The sequence below is a fragment of the Lagenorhynchus albirostris genome, chromosome 14 (genome assembly GCF_949774975.1).
Source record: "Lagenorhynchus albirostris chromosome 14, mLagAlb1.1, whole genome shotgun sequence".
Lineage (NCBI taxonomy): Eukaryota > Metazoa > Chordata > Mammalia > Artiodactyla > Delphinidae > Lagenorhynchus > Lagenorhynchus albirostris.
Window position 1 is genome coordinate 59,001,921 of NC_083108.1, and position 19,784 is coordinate 59,021,704.

At 43.5% G+C, this 19,784-nt stretch overlaps 1 protein-coding gene across 2 annotated transcripts in view; it reads left to right on the forward strand.

The window, feature by feature from the left end:
- The window catches only part of RAB31 (RAB31, member RAS oncogene family), a 114,815-nt gene that overhangs the window by 45,706 nt on the left and 49,325 nt on the right, over nucleotides 1–19,784 (forward strand). For both annotated transcript variants that reach the window (XM_060121287.1, XM_060121286.1), the window contains exons 4-5: nucleotides 18,069–18,140; nucleotides 19,203–19,309. In XM_060121287.1, coding sequence (XP_059977270.1) covers nucleotides 18,069–18,140; nucleotides 19,203–19,309 — 179 coding nt within the window. The remainder of the gene's footprint in view (nucleotides 1–18,068; nucleotides 18,141–19,202; nucleotides 19,310–19,784) is intronic.

Here is a 19,784-nt window from a genome sequence, read left to right on the forward strand (position 1 = left end):
ACAGGCTTTGTTCCCTGAGGAAAGTCTGGGTTCTCTTGCTCGGAAACAGGGCAGTGGACACTGGGCTACCAGAAACAGCAGATGACTGCTTTCTTACTCCTGATTCTTCTTCTTTGCTGAAGATATTTATGGAGAAGATTACTCAAGAACCTCACATCTTTAGATTTTAAAAAGTGAAATAACAAACACCAGCAGACTGTCTAGAACAGAGAATGTGTGTAGTAAGTAGAGCGTATGTTATCAAAGTTGAGAGGGGTGGCCAGGAGAAGTGAACACAGCGGTAACCGATACTTCGTCTTCAATGAGAGCTTTCGGCCTGATCAAAACTTTCACCAGAGCTTGTGATCGTGGAGTGACAGGTTGAACTTCCCCTGATCTGGTCCCAGCTCAGACGTCACCTTCTCTCCCCACCCTGCCTAGAATGTCAGCACTTCCTCCCCGCCCTCCCCACCCCATTTTTCTCCATAGCCCTTACCAGCCTCTAATACACCACTGAATTCACTTATCGATTCTGTGGACCGTCTCCCTCTCAAAGAAGGAGAATCCAGGGTTCAGGATAATCCATCATTTTTCATCATCAGCTCCTAACAAATCAAGTGTGTGTTTATATAATTTTCATTTTCTATAAATCCACTCTTAAAATGAACATTCCAGCGTTTGTAGATTAAGGCATTTCAGAGATTTTCTTTTCTTTAATTGGGACGAATCTTCTGTCCTACAAATGCTAACCTCATTAGAAGGTCTTCTATTTCTCTGTGGAATTGAGAGTGCAGATATGCACGTATGAAGCTGCTGCCTGGGGCCCCTCTTTCTCTCTGTTTCCTGAAGTGAGGGGGATGGATTCCAGGGGAAATGTCTTCTTAGGGACCTCTTCTGCATGTACTTGTGTGTTCTCTGTAGTAGATCTGCTAGTTTTTTGTTTTGGGAGTTTGAGGGGTTGTTGTTTAAACTTAAGCAGTGAGATTTTCTTGCTCCCCTTTTTACTTTTGCCCATGAAATAGTTGCTTTTGCAGCTGCTTTTATTGAGTGTAATAAGTCAATTTTACATAGATCTGGCAGCACTGCGGCTTCTACCGCCGGCTGCCGTGTCCTGAAGGCTTGTTGTGCTCCAGCCCTGTGCTGAGTGCACTCTGAGCTGGGGACTGTCTTTATCTCCATTTACAGGGGAGGTCACCCAGGCACAGAGAGGTTAAGTAACTTTCTCAAGATCACACAGCTAATAAGGTGTAAAGCTGAAATTTGAATCCAGCAGTCTGGGTCCTGTGCTTTATAGTTCTGTTATGATAGAAAAATCATACAAAACCATACAGTTGAAAGTGAAATTATCCAAAATCCCAACCCCCAGGTATTTCCACTGTTGACATTAGGTGACCATCCTTCAGATAGCTCACTGTGTGTGCTGATAATTTCATATCAATGGGATCATGAGTCTTTATAATCTGCCGTTTTCCCTTGATAATGGTGTCCTTAAAGGGAGATTTCTGTATAATCTAAACAGGACATTTGACATTTACTTACTTATTCCAATAAAATATTCAAGGGGTCGACTGCTTTTGATGAAATTTGGCTCTAAAGTGACTATTTTAGTTTGGAGTCTGGCCCACTTAGCATCTCAAAGCAACATAGCAATAAAATTTTTTTCATATGACTGTATTTTTAATTCTTCTAATTGCTTTTCTAAAATTTGACTCTTAGAGGTTATAGACACCTGTGACTATATTACTGTGCCTATAATTTGAAAAGTGTTAGCCTTGTAAGTGCAAGGCACACCTCCGTACTAGTGATTCTCTTTATACTTCAGGGAAGAGGGATGGGGTTTGGGTGGTAACTTCAGGTGAATCCAGTTTGTGGAGAGCGACTGAGCCGTATCCACCCAGACTCTTGGTTGTCCGATCCCTCTGACCCTCGAAGGGCTGGTGTGTGACTCCCAGCTGACCTTGTCTGTGGTCCCCCTGTGCGGTCCCCTGTCTCTCCAGGATGGCAGTCTTTCAGTCGTTTCGGCAGCTCGTTGCGGGACTTAATCGTGCTCGCAATGACGTTCCCTCGTGTTTGAGCTAAAAATAAATTCCTTGCTGTTGCTGGGGCAGAGTGCTGTTGGTTCTCTCATTAATTGTTGGAGTCCAGTGCGTTTTATTTTTCCTCCTTATCTTCATAGAAATCTGCTGCTGTTCTCCTTAGTTTTCACAACGCTAAACAAATCCAATCTCTTTGGATTTATGAGTTGACAATATCAAGACAGATTTCTGTGTCCTCAAGGAGGGAGACTGCTGAGTGCAGTGCTTTGCATATGTTAATTCCTCAAAATTAGAGCAAGTCTGTGTCTGCCTGGCACACACGGCACTTCCGTCGACGCGCTACTTACTGCCGGTACTAATCCTGCATTATACGTGTGGCACAGATTCGTACTCTTGAAAGTTTGTTTTTCCCTCTGGGCACTGAAGATGTAAAGGGATCCCGGTTCTCCTGTCCTTGTATAAGAGTGTATTCATTCTTTTTTTGTTTTAAATTGTATTGAAGTATAGTTGATTTACAGTGTTGTGTTGATTTCTGCTGTATAGCAAAGTGACCCACTTATACATATATATATTCTTTTCCATTACAGTTTATCACAGGATATTGAATATAGTTCCCTGTGCTGTACAGTAGGACCTTGTTATCCATCCTATATATAATAGTTTGCCTCTGCTAATCCCAAACTCCCAGTCCTTCCCTGCGCACCCCGCGTTGGCAACCACAAGTCTGTTCTCTGTCTGTGAGTGTGTTTCTGTTTCATAGATATGTTCATTTGTGCCGTACTTTAGATTTCACATATAAGTGATATCATATGGTATTTGGCTTTCTCTTTCTGACTTGATTTAGTATGATAATCTCTAGGTCCATCCATGTTGCTGCAAATGGCATTATTTCATTCTTTTTTGTGGCTGAGTAATATTCCATTGTATATATGTACCACATCTTCTTTATCCATTCCTCTGTTGATGGACATTTAGGTTGTTTCCATGTCTTGGCTATTGTGAATAGTGCTGCTATGAACATAGGGGTGCATGTATCTTTTCAAACTAGAGTTTTGTCTGGGTGTAAGAGTGCATTCTTTCTTAATATATTGTCTTAATTTTGCTTTTAGTTCAGCCATATATGATGGGCATCCTCTAGTTCTTTCAATGGCAAATGGTAATCCACCGAGTGCCTCTGTAAGAAAAATGGTTTAAAAGAAATGTAACCATTTCCAATTGATTGTTGAATCCAATTTGTTAACAGCTTACCATTTTCGAGATTTGTGCATTTACTTTCCTGCTCCCCAGAGGGGTGTTGCGAGGGAAGAGTGCCCGTGTTGGAGCTCGGTGGGGGCTTTTGGGGTTTCCACCCTGCCCTGTTCGCATGGGTGCTGGTTTCTGCTCCATGCTGATCTGTGAAGAGGACCAGCGGTGGGTGAGCAAAGCCCCTAGAAGGATGCACTCAGGAGCTGCAGCTCAGGGAGAACCCCGGGAAGAGAAAGGAGCTTATCTGCCCAGGTCTGTCGTCCCATCGTCAGAATTTGTGAGGGGAGATGAGACTTCTGTCCCACGGTATCAACACGTCATTCCTTCCCTCCGAGGGTCCTTTGATTTCCTCCTTTGTTTTTTCACTTAAACTGGGGACCAGCATATCCTCATTGCTATTAAATATCACAATGTGAGATGCAACCTTCACTTTCTAGATGTGTGCTTCTAGATCCTTCTGTGCCTGCTTTAAAACACAATCACAATCTATAGAATAACGCCATTGAAAATGTCAGTATCTTGGGAAAATGTCAGGCTTCCTTCTTCTCTTGGTCTGATCCATCAGAGCAGCATTATTTTAAGAATCTAACCTGGAAAAATATTAGCATCATCTTATTCTTTTTTTAAAAATTAATTAATTAATTTATTTATTTATTTTTGGCTGTGTTGGGTCTTTGTTGCTGCACGTGGGCTTTCTCTAGTTGCGGCGAGCGGGGGCTACTCTTTGTTGCGGTGCGCAGGCTTATTGCGGTGGCTTCTCTTGTTGCAGAGCACGGGCTCTAGGTGTGCAGGCTTCAGTAGTTGTGGCACGTGGGCTTCAGTAGTTGTGGCTCACGGGCTCTTAAGTGCGCAGGCTCAGTAGTTGTGGCGCACGGGCTTAGTTCCTCCACGGCATGTGGGATCTTCCCGGACCAGAGCTCGAACCCGTGTCCCCTGCTTTGGCAGGCAGATTCTTAACCACCGCGCCACCAGGGAAGCCCTCATCTTATTCTTTTGTTTCATTTGGTTAGAGTCAGTGTTACAGCTGTCTGTCTTTCCTAGTAGGCTGCCTGAGCCGTAACGGTTGCATTTGTGTAATTTTGGTTTCAATTGAACCACAGTCACAGACTCCACAAAGGCAAGTTGATGATTCCGTTATTAGCATAAAAGCTTTCCAGTCCTCTGCAAACATCTGAAGTTGGATAGACTGGCTTCTGAAATCAAGCTCATTGTTTTATGCTTTTTAAGGATGAAATTGAAGAACACACATACAGACTAAAAAATAGCCTCCCCTCAAATCCCCCAGCCCTCGGCTAATTTCAGTCTCTAGGTTTTCCTAAGCTGGACATTTCATATAAATGGACTCATGCAGTCTGTGGGTTTTCTGTCTTCTTTCACTGAGCATAATGTCATCAAGGTTCATCCGTGTTGTAGCTGGGTCAGTACTTCCTCCTTACGGCTGTTTATGTTCCATCGTATGGATTACTACATTTTGTTTATCCATCCATCAGTCGATGGACGGTTGGGTTTTTACACTTTTTGGCTTTTATGAATAAATAATGCTGTGAACATTCTTGTACAGGGTTTTGTGCAGATGCATTTTAAAAAATCTCTTGGGTATGTATCTAGGGGTGAAATTGGTCGTGACTCTTAAGTTTAGCATTCTGAGGAGCTGCCAAGCTGTTTTCCAAAGTGGTTGCACCATTTTATATTCCTACCAGCAATGCATGAGGTTCCGATCTCTCCACATTTTCGCCAACGCTTGTCTTTGCCTAACTCAGGGTCACTGGATTTACTCCTGTATGTTCGTCTGAGAGTTTTATAGTCTTAGTTCTTACATTTAGCTCTCTGATCATTTGTTGTTACTTTTTGTGTATCTTGGTAAGAAAGGAATTCAGCTTCATTCTTTGTATGTCAGTATCATACACACAATTGAGAAGACTATTCTTTGCCCAGTTAGTTGTCTTGGCACCTCTGTTGAAGATCAGTTGGCCACACGTGTGAGGGTTTAATTCCTGACTCTCGGTCCTATTCCTTTGATCTAAAATTTTCCTGTCGCTTTGTAGTAAGCTTTGAAATTGGGAAGTATGAGTCCTCCAACTTTGTATTTCTTTTTCAAGGTTCTTTTGGCTCCTCTGGGTCCCTTGCATTTCCACATGAATTGTAGGATCAGCTTGTAAATGTTTATCGAAAAAACTCCAGTTAGGATTTTGATAGGGATTGTATTGAATCCATAGTGAGTTTGAGGTTGCCTGCTCCTTAAGCCTTTAAATTATAAGTGATAAGTGAGTTTCACGCTGTCTTTCATCTTTCTGGAGATTACTCGCGATTTGGAAGTGCAGTCTTGACCTCACAGTAGCACCTAAAGAAAAAATGTTGAATAAAGTATTAAACCTTTTAAATGTTTAAATGTGGTCCCTGTAGTAAGTTCATGTAGTACCATAAACAAGGTCATATTTGTGAGGTTATCACTTAACAATGTACCAAACCATTATTAGACTTGAAATTTATGGTGTTTGACTAAATATATTTTTTTAAAAGAAGGAATCAGTCGTCAAAGTAGTAGCATTTGCAGCTGAGTTAGTTTTATTTCAGCAATATTATCTAACCCAAGACCAGACTTTATGACTTAATACATACTGCTAATGATAATGTGATAATATTCTGAAACCCATTGATTCAAAAGGCTTATGGTCACTTTCCTAGTAAGCGCACAGACTTTTTTTTTTACCCCCAATTGTGAGAGATTTAAAAGATTCCAGAAAAGGTATACTAAAGAGCTATATTGGCACCACCCGGGTTTGTTTAATCTTTACCTGCTCCTTCTGTCGGGGGTTTTCCTTGAGCCCCGGGTGCCTGAAGAAGGAAAGGCCACTGAGGCCCCAGGAGCTGACGGCCTCATGGGTGCCGTTGTGAAGACTTGGGTGCCCGGGCTGGTTAGCGGTACTGCTGGTTCCCCTACTGCAGCTGAATTCCGCCAGCACCTACCAGTCTCCCATCATTTGGAAACTTAGGTGGTTGGAGGTCGGGTGCTGGGATGCAGCTGAGAATGCCGTGGCCTCACTGCTGGGTCTGAATGGGTCCTTGAGAAGGAAAAGAGAACTGAAGACAGCAAGTATCTGAGGTCAAGTTCAGGCTCCTTTACAAACATCAAAAGAAACCTGTCTGCTCTCGTTCCTTCTTTCTCAGGGCCCTGGAGTCCATGGTCAGGAAAGTGGTTCACTATTCATAGGCTGCAGCTACAGTCAGAGGAAATTTTGACCTTCAGGAATCCTTGAAGAAAGAGGCCTCTTACAGGCTCCAAATGAGCTGCTCTTTGTTTTCTCCCCCGCTCACCTTGCAGCCCCTGGAAAGAGAGGCCCAGCTCCCAGCGCGGAGCACACACTTGGAGCACTGCTGGGGGCGCTCCACCCTGGGGCGCCTCCTCGCAAACTTCCATGGGGGTCTCCCTTCGGTGGGAGGAGATAGAGTACATGCACCCCCCTCCCCCAGAGAACAGTGCTGTCACAGTGTGAATCGAGGTCCGAATAAGGGAACTACCCCTCGCTCCATCACCCACCAAGAACGCTCCCAGAAAGGAAAACTGGATGAAGGTTTTGTGGGAAGAAGACAGCTTAGAAACCTGCAGATGTGCTGTGTGCTATTAATATGAGATCAACAGCTGTCGACTGGGCCAGGTCACAGCAGCTCCTCTTACTTATTTATTTATTTTTATTTTTTAAAATTTGTATTGGAGTAGAGTTGATTTAAAATGTTGTGTTAGTTTCTGTTGTACTGCAAAGTGAATGAGTTATACATATATCCACTCTTTTTTAGATTCTTTTCCCATATAGGCCATTACAAAGCGTTGAGTAGAGTTCCTTGTGCTATACAGTCGGTTCTCATTAGTTATCTATTTTATATATGGTAGTGTTTATATGTTAATTCCAATCTTCCAATTTGTCCCTCCCCTCCCCTTTCCCTCCCTGGTAACCATAAGTTTGTTTTCTACATCTGTGACTCTATTTATGTTTTGTAAATAAGATGGTTTGTACCATTTTTTTGAGTTTCCACATATAAGGACTATCATGTGATCCCTGTCTTTGACTTACTTCACTCTCTATGACAGTCGCTAGGTCCATCCACGTTGCTGCACATGACATTATTTCGTTCTTTGTTAGCGGCTCCTCTTAGAAGAAGCCCCAGGAGCCTCCTTTAGTTATAAGTGGTACAGCCCAAGAGGGGCAGTTATCTGGCGGCAGAAACTACAGGAAAAGAGCCTGACAGTGGTGTGGGAGAGGGGACAGAGCTAGTTGCTCATAGACCTGGTCCCCAGAGTTGTTCAGTGTGTGGGTGTTGGTGTCATTTAGGAAAATAGGACTTTAGGTGCAGAATTGCCCTCCTGTGTGTCAGAGATGCTGCTGACAGGAGAGCAAGAGGAAGGACACGTCCATGTACTAAAATAATAAATCCTTCGGGAAACACTGTAAACGTCTCTGCCCTCGGCCAGTGGGATGGGACACTGGAAGTGGGGAAGGGGATGGGGAGTGGGGATCCAGGAGTGGGGTGCGGGAGTCTCAGCCCTGAGCTGGTCTGAAAGGGACCCAGCCCCTTGCCCTCTGCATCCTCCCCATCATGACAGACCCCACTATCCTCCTTTGTTCCCCAGAGGGCATCTCCCTGTCCTGTGGAGGGATGTGATTCCTCTAGGTGAAGATGCTTCGATAGTTGGACTTTTACCGTGTGTATCTAGTCTGGGACGTGACACCCTAAGTGACTTCTAATTGTGAGGCATGGTCTATGCCGCTTGGGTTGAGTCCAGTTTCCTGTGACTCTCAAGCAACCTGGGGCAGAGAGCAGATCGTGTCTACACGGGGACAGAGGAGTGTCCTCTGAGAGGGACCTCACCCTGTGTGCCTTTATCTCCAGAACAGCCCCTCTGAAGGCGGCGCTTCCACCCTCCACTCCAAGGAAAATGTGCACTTTGGAGGACAGGGATTTGTCTGCCTTCTTCACCTTCTCTGTTTCCTGTGGCTTCAAACAACCCGGGCTCACGCTCTCACAGGTCTGGGCAGGTTCCTTCACAGAGACTCTGGGGAGAATCCGTTTCCTGGCCTTTTACAGAGTCCACCCACAGTCTTTGGTTTGTGGCTTCTTCGTCCATCTTCAAAGCCAGCAGCAGAGCATCTTCAAGTTTCTCTAACTCTCCTGCCTCCCTCTTCCATGTGAGAAGACCCTTGTGATGACACTGGGCTCACCTGGTAACCCAGGGTAATTGTCCATCCCAGGATCAGCTGGCCAGGAACCCAATGCCCGTCGCTGTGCACCGTAACATCACCACAGGTCCAGGGATTAGGTGGAAACCTTTGGGGGCTGTTATCCTACCTACCAACCCTGAGTCTCCATGGCTTAGAACGGTCCCTGTCACGTGTCAGGTGTCCAGGTGATAGCTGATGAATGAATGAGTAAAGTTAGTGCCAGCCTGTATCTTCATCTCTGTAAGCAATGCTTCATTTCAGAGAATCAGCTGATGAGTGGAAAAAGCGTGGAATTTGGGGTCAGAAGACCTGTGTTCAAGGTCTTTTAAGAGCAGTGTGTCTGTGGGCAATTTACGTAATCATCCGGAGCCTCAGCTTTCTCATCTGTAAAATGGGAACACTCCCCCACCCCATCCCCCTGTCTAGCCTGCCTGCACAGGGTTATTGGCTCATCCTGTGGGTTCTGTCTCCGAATGTTTGTTGAGTTCCTGCTGCTGCCCAGATAGGGGGTCACCGAAGGTTCTCGGAGGAGGTGGCAGCTGAGAAATGTGTGAATGAAGGAGGGGGCGAGCCATGTGGGTGTGGGTGGAGGAGGGTCCCGCTGGGGGAAAAACCTGGGACTCCTTGTGGCTGCAGGTTCAGGCCTGGTGCCCCAGCGATGAGGGCCTTAGACACCACAGTCCAGGGGGTGGATTTTATGCTAAGTTAGACAGATGTTGAACAGGAAGGTGACACAATTTGACTTATATTTGAAGAAAAATCCTTCTGCTTTACAGTTAACATGATATGATGTCAAGCGTTTGCTGCATTGGACTCCAGTGGTGGGCGTGGGCTGGGCGGTAAGGGGGGGCGGATATTAGGGGCCGCGGGTCAGGGGTGCTGAGTCTGGGGGATAAGAGCACCGACGTGCTTTATACTCTGCTCCCTTCTTGTGTGTGTGTTTGAAAATTTCCACGATAAAAAGTTAAAAATAGATTCGACAGTGTATGTAAACAAATATCACAACCCAGCAGTAAAAGATAGCATCCCCCACCCCCGCTGTGCAGCCAGCGTGGAGGCCACGGCCACATCTAAATGCACTGATGGAAGCTTTGGGACAGTGGGTCACGGGAGGCCGAGCTGGGCTCAGGAAGGCGATGCACGGGGCGGGGGGCAGCTTTCCCCGTGGCTGCATCGGGGGCCAGCTTTGCTGGCACCGGGGTGGCTGGCCCCTGTGAGTGCGGGGTCGCCAGCTCGAGTACGATCCCGGGTGATGCTCTGTGGTCCCACTCCGCGGGGGACTCGCCTCCATGATGGGACATTGAAGCTCAGAGGGCCGAGGACGCAGAGCCTGGAGGAGAGAGAGGGAGACGTGACCCCATCACCGCTTTTCCTCCGATGATTTAGGGGCAAGTGGGGCACACGTGGTTCTGCACTTATAGGACCGCTCCCCACCCCCTCGCGCCAGCCAACTGGACTGAGAGCTGAGGGTCCCCTTGGTTGGGTTTTTCATGGGTGGGAGAAACGTGAATTGCTACAGCGCTTCGAAACCTCGACTTCTGTCTTACACATTATTCTAGGGATCAGAATAGGCCAGCTCACGACCTTGTCTTTTAAAACACACTGATCCTCTTCCCCTTACTCCCATGCCGACACCATTTTTGTGGAAAGACATTTGGATTTGGTCATATCATTTTCTGCTACAGAAGGTTTGCACGCACCTTGTCAGGCGACCCTAAACCGCAGCTTCCTCCTGGGACTTTTGCTTTAACCCTTTGATCTCCGAATGCAGAGGAAGCCCTTTGACATTAATTGGCACATTAAAAGAAAAAAGAAAGCAGAGGGGGAAAAAAATCCCCTCTCATTGCAAAAGTAGTGTATCCTCTTAAAAATTTTTTTAAAAATAATTAGGAAATATGGAAACAAGTGATGGTTTGCCTGTAATGGCATTATTCAGAAATAACCATTTTAATAGGCTTTTCTATTAAACTTTACGTATTATCGGATTTTAGGACATCTGAGTAGGCATATTAAATAGGCCTCTGCTTTTCTGTGGAGAGAGAGGGTCTGTGTAAATCTTAGAAACGCTCTTCTGAATGACACAGAAAGTACATTCAGTAGTGGTTTTTCCATTCAACTTTTGCCAGCTGAGAATGTCGGAATGTCAGGAATTTTCCTCTACCACTTCCCTCTTTGTTTGAATCCTGAGGGACCTCGGGATGTATTTTGGCTTCTGCCCTTGAGTGTGCGTGGCCCTGGTGTTGTGGGGGAGGGTGAGAATTTCTGCTCGAGCGCTGGCCCCCGAGACAGACCAGCACTGGCTCCCAGGCTGCGTGGAAGCATCTCACCAGGGACAGAGCGTTCTCTGAAAATCCTAAAACAACCAGTCCCTGAAGTTCCAGGACCCGATGCCATAGCCCTCTGGCTTGGGTTACTCATCTGGGGAGAGAGAGCCCAGCTGGGGCCTATCCTTGTTTGGAAATTTCGTGTATTTTCCGCCACTGCTCATCCTTGATGTGCAGAATTTTGCTGCTTTGGAATTTATGCCACCACCAACCTGCGTGTAAGGAATTTTGCCTGAAGCAGACTGGGTGGTCTAAAGGATTAGGTTTCCTGGAGTAACACTTTCTGCCTGTGTGCTGAGTGTGTGTGTGTGTGTGTGTGTGTGTGTGTGTGTGTGTGTGTGTGTGTGTGTGTAGGCACACAAAGGATGCTGTGGGATGGGAAGAAGGGAGCTTTGTTTTGCAGGTACGGCAAGAGCAGGGCAGGGGAAGGAGGTTCCATGCAGAGCCTGTCTCACCTTAAACCGTGAGTGTCCTCACAGAGCTGGGAAAGCCTGAGCTGTCACCACCCACGCCCCGCCACCGCCACCCCCAAACCGGAACAGAGCCAGACGCAGGTCAACACCCTGTCTTGGGTCTTCATCCTGTGTCCCTAAGGTGGGTCCTCAGGACACTCACTAGGTCCCTAGATGTTAATAAATATTACTTGAAAAAAGGTAAAAAGTAAATTAAAAATTCTGAGTTAAAAGCAAAATAAATAGGTTCCTTTACTACAGAAATTTTCAGAGCCTTTCATGTACTAATAAAACTGCGTAAACCTCCAGGGGAACATTGTAATATGTAGAGTTTCTCAAACTTACATGACCAAGAAACCTTTTTCCCAAAAAGTACTTCAGGGGCACAGGGTTCTGCAGAAAACACTTCTTTGGGAAATACTAAGCCATCTTGCCTCACGTGCCATTTCAAATTTTTCAGAAACTTGAGTGTAATTCCTGCCCAGTATTCCATCACACGGCTAAGCCAAAGTTATGTTTCCAGTCCCCGATGGTTAGACATGGAGGTTGATTACAAGTTTTCAGCATTACTGATGATTCTAGAATGAATTCTGGTTTCTTTGAGGCCACCTCTGATCATCCCCTTCAGAAGTGGAATTGTTGAGTCAGAGCATATGAATGTTTCAAGACTTTAAAAAAATTTTAATTTTATTGGAGTATAGTTGATTTACAATGTTATGTTAGTTTCAAGTGTACAACAAAGTGATTCAGCTGTACATATACATATTTTCAATCTTTTTTAGATTCTTTTCTCATGTAGGTTATCACAGAATATTGGGTAGAGTTGCCTGTGCTATACAGTAGGTCCTTGTTGGTTATCTATCTTATACATGGTAGCGTGCATGTGTTCATCCCAAGCTCCTGATTTATCCTTCCCCCCCAACATTTCCCCTTTGGTAACCATAAGTTTGTTTTCTCTGTCTGTCTGTTTCTGTTTAGTAAATAAGTTCATTTGTATCATTTCTAAAAATTAGATTACATATATGAGTGATATCATATGATATTTGTCTTTGTCTAACTTTCTTCACTTCGTATGATGATCTCTAGGTCCATCCATGTTGCTACAAATGGCATTATTTTATTCTTCTTTATGGCTGAGTAATATTCCATTGTATATATGTACCACATCTTCTTTATCCACTCCTCTCTCGATGGACATTTAGGTAAGACTTTCTAAATACATTGTCCAGATGCTTTCCAGAAAGGTCATGCCCACTTATCATTTTGCCCGTTGCTGGAAGTGGGAGCAGCACTTTGCACCTGTGAAAGCTGAGGGTCTTAGAAGCTCAGAGAAGGCCATTCCCTTGCCCTTACCCTGTAGACATCCAGCAATTACAAACAAACAGTCACACACATGAACATAAACAGCCTCTTCTTCTTTTTTTTTTTTTTGCAGTACACGGGCCTCTCACTGATGTGGCCTCTCCCGTTGCGGAGCACAGGCTCCGGACGCGCAGGCTCAGCGGCCATGGCTCACGGGCCCAGCTGCTCCGTGGCATGTGGGATCTTCCCGGACCGGGGCACAAACCCGCGTCCCCTGCATCGGCAGGTGGACTCTCAACCACTGCGCCACCAGGGAAGCCCAAACGGCCTCTTCTTTTGAGGGATGGATTGACTGTTAACAATGCCTGTGCTTCTTTTAAACAAATGTCACCTGAGAATTATCTGAACACTTTAATCTGGCATTCTTGATATTTGTTGGATAGTTAGGGCAGAAGGGATTTTTTTTTTTTTTTTTGTGGGAAGAAGGGATTTTGAACTGGCACCTATTGTGTTGATTTTCAAATAACCTTTCAAGGTGAGATTTTTAAAAAAGTTTTATCAACCTCCTGTGATTGAGAACTTTGTTTCTAGAAGAATCTTTTATGAGAGTGTTTCACCAGTCTTAATTCCAACCCCACGGAAATGGAATGATGTCATATTGAGTGTTGAGGCTGATTGTGGCTTTTGTTTTATATTTGTAGGGGAAAAGTATACACATTGTAGGCCAGACATGATTTATCTTTTTGTCCTCCACAAACATTATCCTTTGGCCAACGCATTACTGGGTTTTGGAACTGAGACACGAACTTTAACTCATTAAAACCCCCAGGTCCCTGGTAATAAAGTTTAAGTGGCTTCATCAACAGAGTTATTTCAAAATGATTCCATTTGGAGGAAGGAAAGAGTAAGTAATGCCTTATATACAAAGCTCTGGTAAATAATTCACGCGACCTGCACAGTAGTGACCGTTTCAGATTTACTTCACGGTGTTACAGCTGAAAACGAGTTCTGTCTTAGAAAATCCACGATTGGCTCCTCTTTGTGTATACATTTTGTACTGACTCTCCTGCTTCGAGTGTGTAAGTGGACCATTCTTAGACGGAGGCTATTTTGGAAAAATAGACATTTTATATAATTGGGCTAAAAGGACACTTTCTATGTATTCCTTTCCATTAGCAAAGCAGGAATGTTTTAAAAAATAAATGGCTTTTTTCTCCTTTATGGCAGGAATTCTGATTTTGGTTTCTGCATCTGGAGTGGGTTGCCAAAGGATGGACTAAAAATAGATTTCTGATGCCTGACAAGGACAACAAACACAGAGCTGGGCAGCCAGTGCCTATGGAAAGGCTCTGTCCTCAGTGACTCCTGGTCAGCGGCCATGGTCCTCCAGCTGGGAACTCCTGGGTCCATCCTGAGCTCCATCCAACCCGTTCCCTTTTCCGAAAGCCACACAGGAGCAGGGCAGTTTCTCATCAAGGTGGAGATTGCACGAGGGCTGTGGGGCTGGGGTGGGTGGCCTGCTTCTTTGCACACTCTGGTGAGGCCACACTAGCATCCTGCAGTAGAAGGAATCCTCGGCTTTGGGTGTGCTTCCAGTTTCCAAATAGGATCATTTCATCTTGGCCAGTGTTGATTCAATGAAAAGTATTGCACGGGAAGTAAAAATGAACGATGGTTTTGTTGTTTGCCGGAAAAACATCAGGATCCGAACTTTCTCTCCCTCCTGCCCCCTCCCCCCGACTCCCCAGTAAATATGGCTACTTTTTTTTTTTTTTTTTGTGGTACACGGGCCTCTCACTGTTGTGGCCCCTCCCGTTGCGGAGCACAGGCTCTGGACGCGCAGGCTCAGCGGCCATGGCTCACGGGCCCAGCCGCTCCGCGGCATGTGGGATCTTCCCGGACCAGGGCACGAACCCGTGTCCCCTGCATCGGCAGGCGGACTCTCAACCACTGTGCCACCAGGGCTGCTTTTTATTTTTATTTCTTTTTCTGTTTTTAAATTTTATTTTTATTTTATATTGGAGTGTAGTTGATTGACAATGTTGTGTTAGTTTCAGGTGTACAGCAAAGTGATTCAGTTGTACATATGCATATATCCATTCTTTTTCAGATTCTTTTCCCACATAGTTTATTACAGAATATGGAGTAGAGTTCCCTGTGCTGTACAGTAGGTCCTTGTTGATTGTCTGTTCTATATATAATAGTGTATATATGTTAATCCCAAACTCCTAATTTATCCCTTCCCCCCACCTTTCCCCTTTGGTAACCATAAGTTTGTTTTCTATGTCTGTGAGTCTATTTCTGTTTTGTAAGTAAGTTCATTTGTATCATTCTTTTAGATTACACATATAAGTGATATCATATGATATTTGTCTTTGTCTGATTTACATTCACTCAGTATGATAATCTCTAGATCCCTCCATGTTGCTGAACATTATTTCATTATTTTTTATGGCTGAAATATGGCTGCTTTTAGAAAATTTAAAAATCATTTAAAAATCATCATAAAAATTTATACAGTACAGACTCTTATGAGGAAAAGGTACACGCGATGAGAAATCCCACTGTTAACATTTTGAGAAACATTATGTTATGCTTATACACATGGACCCACCCAGACGCATTTTACCCAAAATTATATTATGCTGCGTCTGCTGCTCTGAGACTGTTGTTTTCATTTAACGGTATGTCAAGGATATCTTTTCCTATAAATAAAAATCCTCACCATCATTTTAATGGTTGTGGCATTTCCATGATATACATACAACGTTAATGAATTCTCTATGATGAACCTTTGGGTTGTTTTGAATCTTTTTCTCCCATTTACCACATAGGGCTGAGGATCTTTGTGTGACGATCACAAAAGTGGAACTTTGGGGTCAAACGATACGCACATTTCAACTTTTTGTTATATGTTACCAACAGTAGCTTTGAAAGAAGATCTCTTTTTTTTAAAAAAATAAAAATTGTATATGTTTAAGGTGTGCAACACGATGATTTGATGTATGTATACGTAGTGAAATGATTACTGCAGTCAAGCTAATTAGCATATTTTCTCTTCACATAGTTAGCCTTTTTAAGTGGTGAGAACATGTGAAATCTATTCTCTTGGCAAATTTCCAGGTTCAGGTATTATCAACCACAGTCATCACGCTGTATATTCCATCTCTAGACTTAACCACATAGCTGCAGCCTCGTCCCCTTTGATCAGTGTGTTCCCAGCCACCCCTACCCAGCGCCCTCAGTTCCTGCTAACCCCCACTCTGTTCTTTGCTTCTATGTACTTGACTTTTTAAAAAAATTGATGTATAATTGTCATACCACATTATGTTAGTTTCAGGTTTACAACATACTGATTCGGTGTTTGTATGTATTGTGAAATGATCACCACAAACAGTCTAGTTCACATCCTAGGTAACATTCGTCACTGCACAGTTACAATTCTTTTTTCTTGTGATGAGAACTTTTAAGATCTTTTCTCTTAGGAACTTACAAATATACAATACAGTATTATCAACTATAGTCACTATGCTATTGATTCCCTCCCCTGCCTTATTTATTTTATACTTGGAAGTTGGTACCTTTTTTTTTTTATATAAACTTATTTATTTTATTTATTTATTTTTGGCTGTGTTGGGTCTTCGTTGCTGCGTGGGGCTTTCTCTAGTCGCGGAGAGCGGGGGCTACTCTTCATTGCGGTGCGCGGGCTTCTCATTGCGGTGGCTTCTCTTGTTGCAGAGCACGGGCTCTAGGCACGCGGACTTCAGTAGTTATGGCTCGTGGGCTCTAGAGCTCAGGCTCAGTAGTTGTGGCGCACGGGCCTAGTTGCTCCGCGGCATGTGGGATCTTCCCAGACCAGGGCTCAAACCCGTGTCCCCTGCATTGGCGGGGAAGCCCGGAAATTGGTACCTTTTGACCACCTTCACCTATTATGCCAACCCCTACCCACGGCCTCCGGCAACCTCCAGTCTGCTCTCTGTATCTGTGAATTCAGTTTTTGTTTTTAGATCCACATGTAAGTGAGATAATATGGTATTTATCTTTCTCAGACTGACTGACTTCACTTAGCATGATGCCCTCAAGTTCCCTCCGTGGTATTGCAAATGGCAAGATTTCATTCTTTTTTATGGCTGAATAATATTCCTGTGTGTGTGTGGTGTGTGTGTGTATGTGAGTGTGTATGCGTGTGTGTGTGTGTATCATATCTTATTGATGATCCATTTATCAGTTGATGGACACTGGTAGTTTTTCCATGTCTTAGCTTTTGTAAATAATGCCGTTGTGTACATGAGGGCGAATATATCTTTTCAAGTTAGTGTTTTTGTTTTCTTCAGATAAATATCCAGAAAAGAAATTGCTGGACCATTTAGTAGTTCTATTTTTAATCTTTTGAGCAACCTCCATACTGTTTTCCATAGTGGCTACACCAATTTACATTCCAGACAACAACGTATGAGGGTACCCTTTTCTCCATATCCCTGCCAACACTTGGTATTTCTTGTCTTTTTAATAATACCTGTTCTAACAGGTGCGAGGTGATATCTCATGTGGTTTTGATTTGCAGTTCCCTGATGGTTAGTGGGGTTGAGCATCTTTCCATAAACAGGTCTTAAAATACCTTCCTGTGTAGTGTATGAGTGCCTCCTGCCCCAAACCCACACCAACCCTGGATATGATCAATCTTTTCAATACTTAATAAATTAATGAATACCCTATCATTGCTTTTATTTTCATTTCTTTTATTATCATTGAACATATTTTAAAATATTTATTGACAGTTTATTACTCTTCCTCTGTGATTTATCTATCTCTATATATCCTGTGTTCATTTTTCTATTGAGCTGAGTTATCTTTTTCTTATTGTCTTTCAAAACACCTCTGTGATATGTGCTTCAGATATATTCAAATATATTTAAAGATATAGTCTTCAAAATATACATAAAATCTGTATGTATCCCCAGGATACGTATCTGTCCTGCTTGGGGATGAATGATTCTCATGACCAGCAGCACTTGCTCTGTCACATTTGGAACGAAGCTCATCTCTCTCACCATTTGTTGTGAATTTGTGGGACGGCAGCCTTCCAGACCCGAGGGCGGGGGCCGAGATGCCCTTGCTGCAGGGCTTTTCCTTAGCAGCCAGGCCCGGGTGGTGTGATTTGTACCAGTCTCGCCTTTTCCTTCCCTTGGCAAACATCTTATCGCTGTATCATCCTAATGAGATTGCCCTGGGTCCACCATATTAGATAAATGATGAGCGGTAGGGAAAAGAAAATTCATAGGATAGCAACATTGAAAATAACGTTTATTTTTGGCTTTTCCCAAGAATGAATCTCATGGTTTATAAACTACAAGGGAATGTGCCATTGAGGAGGAAAATTTATCATCGGATCTGAATTCTGGGGAAATTCTAGGGATCCTATGGGGATGATGTAGGGTGATCATTTTATGTTTAATTTGGGGTTGCATAAAGTATGTTCACTTTGGCCTAAAACTATCCATTGTTCCTAAACAGTTTCATTCACTGGCTCCCATGTACTATCGTGGATCCGCAGCAGCTGTCATAGTGTATGATATTACCAAACAGGTAAGAAGGTCCCCTTTAGAATTTAGGTGCCCTTTATGGCGATCCCCCTAGAAAGACCAAGGCAGAGACATCAGTGAGTCTCACCAGCTGCCTGGGGTGAGATTCCACAGTATGCTGGTTGGGGTGAGTGAACACCAAATTTTGAGTTTCTCTCATCTATATGTAGCTAAGCCTTTCAAATCTACCTGCTAAATTAAATAAACAATGATCATTCGCTTTTAAAATTGACTGTTTGTAAGGGCAAGGTTATGCCTGCTAATACTGGTCTCCAGAATGTCAGATTTTTAGGAAAAGGAAAATTACTTTTAAATTTTGCGTGTTTGATGGTTATAGATACTTATTTCCTATTAATGTTTCAATCATACAACTTGAAACGCCAAGGATGATGTTTATATATGTATAGTGTGTCTGCGTGCATGTGGGATGAATGTATTTTTAGTTATCATTTTGAGGACCCAAGATACCCATCAATGAATAATGGCAGTGGTCTGCTTGCATTTCCCCCACTCCTGGAACTCAGCGTTGAGGACCTGCTTAACTGAACTTAGTTAACTGCTTTAACTAATTCGATGCTGTGACCATCCGTGAGTTCCTGACCACTGCTTCCTAATTGGAGTGGCTACCTTGGCTGTTTCCTGGAGGTCATTGTGAGGGAAGAGCAGTTAGGAAAATAGGACTCTAAAGCGTGCGTTTATGCGCGTGTGTGTGTATGTATGTATATATTTTTTCTTTTCTGATTAAGCATGAACATTGGTTCAGTCCTATAGCTTTGTCTCACTCAAGTTGAGGTAAGGCTAACATTAATGTTATTTATAAAAGAAAATTACTAATATGATTATCTTAACTTCAAATTTCCATTTTAGAAGGGGAACTTTTTACAGGCTCTGTAAGTATAACTTAGCTAATATTAAATTTTGTGCCAAGGTTGGGGGAGTATGTTAACCTTTGTGTGCCCCCTGAAGATATTTTTCTTCATTAAATTATATTGGGTTTGTATTTCTACATGGTTCAGATATTACACTGATGGGTCTTTCCCAAGATTGATTTACACTTTTGGTTTAGGATTCATTTCATACCTTGAAGAAATGGGTGAAAGAACTGAAAGAACATGGTCCAGAAAACATTGTGATGGCTATCGCTGGAAACAAGTGCGACCTCTCAGATATTAGGTAAGATGCATTTTAAAAATGTCTATGCAGTTCAAGTCCTCCATCCTGAATGTCTGTGCGTAAAAGGCTGTCACAACTGTGTGGTTAAGTCTGTTCTCAGTGTCATAATTTAATTTATGTCATTCACTTGTGGTGATCAAGGTGGTATTTATCCAACCAGAGTAGAATTGAGGGAAAAATAATAGGGAGATGCACATTTGAGGGAGCACCCACTCATGAATATTTAAATCAAATCTCCTGTACAGAGTACAGTTACACCCCTGACTCTAGATGTCTTTGGGCTAAATGGTTTTAATATTTTTTTGAATTAATTAATTCATTTATTTACTTGGCCATGCCGCATGGCTTGCAAGATCTTAGTTCCCCAACCAGGGATCGAACCTGCGCCCCCTGCAGTAGAAGCTCGGAGTCCTAACCTCTGGACTGCCAGGGAATTCCCTTATTATTGTTTATTGTTACCTTGTCTGTTGTTTTT